Source organism: Neovison vison, chromosome 4 (genome assembly GCF_020171115.1).
Source record: "Neovison vison isolate M4711 chromosome 4, ASM_NN_V1, whole genome shotgun sequence".
NCBI classification, from domain to species: domain Eukaryota; kingdom Metazoa; phylum Chordata; class Mammalia; order Carnivora; family Mustelidae; genus Neogale; species Neogale vison.
In genome coordinates, this window is record NC_058094.1 from 88,640,567 (window position 1) to 88,644,729 (window position 4,163).

The window sequence follows — 4,163 nt, forward strand, 5'->3', positions numbered from 1 at the left end:
TGGAATTGTAAACACAATCTACGATTCAATTCAGTGTCAAGCGGAATGTAGTTCCATTGTGCCGTGGCTTATTCAAGATGTCCAGCACCTTAGTAAGGGCCGATGTCAGATGTTTGCTTACACTGGAGTTTGTGTCTATGATGACCGACCAATGGAGGGGTGGCGTCAAGAGGACATTGGAGGATTTCCCACACTGACGCTTGTGAGATGCTCCAAACAGCAAGGTTTCCTTCCACTGGACAGGTGGAGACTGGTTGGTTTGCTTCAGGGTCCATCATGTGGAACGTTTGGGGGGCAGAGCTCTCCCGCAGAGATGCCTGGAAAACACACCTCCATAGACCATTGCAGGTGAGGAAAAAGGCAGGATCGTTCTGAAGGCTCTGGAGAGAAGTACCAAGGCCTTGAGTTGACATGGAATCTCTTGCAGATGGGCCACAGTGCTGGTTGGTTACCAGGGAGTTCTTAGAATGTGCTAGTCGCTAAGGTGACCTGCAGGTTTCTCCTAACCTGAGGGTTTGGCAAAGGTCGAAGAACACGGTTTCCTTCTGGAGACAGGAGATGTTCTGTTGTGTGGCTCAGGGACCACATATTGTATCATAAGTTGGTATTCTAGAACAGGCCTCCGAGGACAGATGCCTGACAACCTAATTGGAGTTCAAATGAGGTACTAGGGGCGTGTCAGATTCAATCTTCAGACTCAGGACCATTGACTTGGATGTTGCCTTGATGTAGGCAATCAGGGTGTTTCAGAATGCATATTTGCATCCAGTGCAGCAGACAATATTGGGGTGGACTCAGGGGCCTTGCAGGTTTCTCCTAATCTGGAGGATTTTGACAGCTGTGATGGCTAAAGTTTCCTTGAAGCTACTGCTGCCTGGGCCATTGCATTTGCTGCCGCATCTAGGGAGGAGTGCACCAAAACCTTACGGAATTGAATCAGAGAATTAGAAGCAGAGGGCAAGAAGCTCACGATGGACATGAAGGTGAAAGAAGACCAGATCAGAGAACTAGAACTGAAAGTTCAGGAGCTTCAGAAATATAGGGAAATTAGAAGGATACTGAGGTGTTAATGTCAGCCCTCTCGGCCATGCAAGATAAAACACAACACCTGGAGAACAGTCTGAGTGCAGAGATGAGAATCAAGCTGGACCTGTTCTCTGCACTGGGGGATGCGAATCGACAGCTCAAGTTCACGCAAAGACAAATTTTTCAGAAAGACCAGGAAATTAAGGACCTTAAACAGAAGATAGCTGAAGTCATGGCCGTCATGCCCAGCATAATGTACAGTGCCACCACCAGCCACCTGAGTTCCGTTTCGCCCCACTACTCTTCCAAATTTGTGGAGACCAGCCCCTGTGGACTCGATCCCGATGCCTCTGTTTACCAGCCCCTGAAGAAATGAAGACCAGCTGTGGGTTTTGCCCAACCATTTGTTTACCAGAAGACATCACAAAGGAGCATCTCTGGCAGTCAAGGTTAAAAAAAAAAAAAAGAAAAGCTTATATTGTATTTTGTGGGACTGTATATGTTGTCGTTTTTTAAAAGGGGAGGAAGATAACATCTGAGTCTGATTAGAACTGCCCATCTGTTATTCTTGTAAATTTTTAGAAGTCCTCACAGAACTTTGCAGTTTATTTTTCTCGGCCAATACATTAAAACCACTCTTGGATTTGAAATAGCGAAAAAAAAAAAAAAAAAAGTCTGCAGAGAGGAAAAATCTGCCATGGACCCAAGAGACCACACCTGCATTCGGATGCCATCCTGGACGCACAATCCAGATAAAAAAGCCTGTGCTATCGCCTTTGAGTCATCTGATTTACAGTTCCTGAGGAGGTGTCCTGTAGGTCTATGCATTGGGCCTGCAATCACCTTGCCACTAACCCTAACTCGTATTTGTGTTTGCAGACTTCCCTGCCAAAACCATGGCTCACATGCCCTCCAGGTTGTGGTATCTGGAGCCACACTACAGGACTGTGCCTGCCATCCTCAAGGAAACTGTACCTGTCACTGTTGCCCAAATCCTCTGGATTTAGGAGAAACCTGCAAGGCCCTTGATCCCACCACTATATTGGAGGCCACTCTGGATGCAAATGCACATTCTGAAACACCCTGATCAACTGAATCCAGGCAGACACCCAAGTCAATGGACCTGTGTCATAAGATTGAACCTGACATGCCACTAGGACTTCATTGGAACCCTTGATTAGGTGTTCAGGTATCTGTCCTCAGAGGCCTGTTCTGGAATACCAACTTATGATACAACATGTGGTCCCTGAGCCACACAGCAGAACATCTCCTGGCTCCAGAATGAAGCCGTGCTGTTGGACCTGTGTCAAACCCTCAGGTTAGATGAATCCTGTATGGCCCCTTAGAATCCAGCACATTTTATGATCTCCCTGTTAACAAACCAGCACTGTGACCCATCTTCATGAGATTCCATGTCAACTCAAGGCCTTGATACTTCGTCCCAGAGCCAGCAGAACGAACCTGCCATGTTCCGCAGCTGCAATGCTCAATAGAGTTGTGCTTTCCAGGCATCCATGTGGTAGTGCTCTGATACCCAAACTTTCCAAATGGAGAACACTGGAGCAAACAAAGCAGACTCCTCCTGTCCGGTAGAAGGAAACCTTACTCTTTGGAGCATCTCACAAGCCCCAGCGTGGGAAATCCTCCATGGCCTCTTGATGCTACTCCTCGATTTGTCGGTCATCATAGACACAAACTCCAGCGTGAGCAAACATCTGACATCTGTACTTTCCAGGTTGTGGATATTCAAATCAGCTACTGCACACTGGAACTGCCTTTCGCTTGGCACTGAATGTAACCGTAGCTTGGGTTTACAATTCCATCCTCACCCTACTGGTCCGCAAGTCTTCTTAATAGGGAATTCTGGAACCACAACGCAGCATTCTGCCTTCCCCATAGAAGGGCCTGGTGAGTCTACCCAGAAACTCCACATGAGACTCAATCTACTTGGCCCTCGAGGGAACCCCGATTTATAGGCTGCTGTGGTCACTAGTGCTGTGTCTGACAGAGCCCGAGCCCCGACCTCATGTCAGCCACCCAGAGGGTGGGGCCATATCCAGCATGTGAGACCGGCCATGGCCCAGGACCGTCATCTCTACAAATCCTTGGTATTCAGGCATCTGTCCAGACCTTTGCTGAAATCTCAGTCAATGGGGGAACCTGAAGCACAATAGAGAAATCCTCCTTCCCCATGGCAGGAATCCTGGCTGCTGGGATGGATGTCCAATCCTCAGAGTGGGAGCCAGCTGCATGATCAGTGAGACCACGCCTATTCCTGTGGGTGGATCTGGGCACAAGCAGGCATTGTGACGCTCAGCCTGAGCATGCTTTCAAGTAAACTCTCTCACTTGCACCTTCAGGATCCTGCATTGCAGGCCTATTATGCCCCTAGACCCAAATCCTAACACTTGGTGGGATTTTCCAGGGACCCAGACTCAGGGCCCATCTCTGGAATCCCTATTTTGGGGCACCCCTAAGATAGAAAACAGCACTCTTCCATTCCACGAGAAAGCCAAAAAACTATTGGAAGCCTCCAGGAAACTTAGAGAGGAAAAATCTGCCATGGACCCATGAGGGAACCCTGCATTCCGAGGCGATCCTGGGCACACAACACAGATACAAAAGCCAGTGCTACCACCTTCGAGTCATCTGATTTACAGTTCCTGATGAGCTGCCTTCCAGGTCTATGCATTGGGCCTGCGATCACCTCACCACTAACCCTAACCCGAGTTTGTGTTTGCAGACTTCCCTCTCAAAACCATTGCTCACATGCCCTCCATGTTGTGGTATCTGGAGCCACACCACAAGATTGTGCCTGCCATCCTCAAGGAACTGTGCCCATCACTGTTGCCCCAACCTCTAGATTAGAAGAAACCTGGAAGGCCCCTGAGCCCAGCCCTGTATTGGAGGCCGCTCTGGACTCAAATGTGCAGTCTGAAACACTCTAATCAACTCCATCCAGGCAGACACCCAAGAAATGGTCTTTAGTCAGAAGATGGAACCTGACATGCCCCAAGGACTTCATTGGAACACTAGATTATGTTTTCAGGTATCTGTACTCAAAGGCCTGTTCTGGAATACCAAGTTATGATACAACAATGTAGTCCCTGAGCCACAGAACAGAACATCTCATGGCC

The 4,163-nt window shown here is 48.5% G+C and overlaps 1 protein-coding gene across 1 annotated transcript; it reads left to right on the forward strand.

The window, feature by feature from the left end:
• Positions 1–919: 919 nt before the first annotated feature.
• On the forward strand, positions 920–1,427 carry LOC122903976 (macoilin-like). The gene is given in 2 exon segments (XM_044244495.1): positions 920–1,041; positions 1,044–1,427. Coding segments are annotated over 2 exon segments (429 nt in total). The 5' UTR covers positions 920–971; the 3' UTR covers positions 1,403–1,427.
• The last annotated feature ends 2,736 nt before the right edge of the window (positions 1,428–4,163 follow it).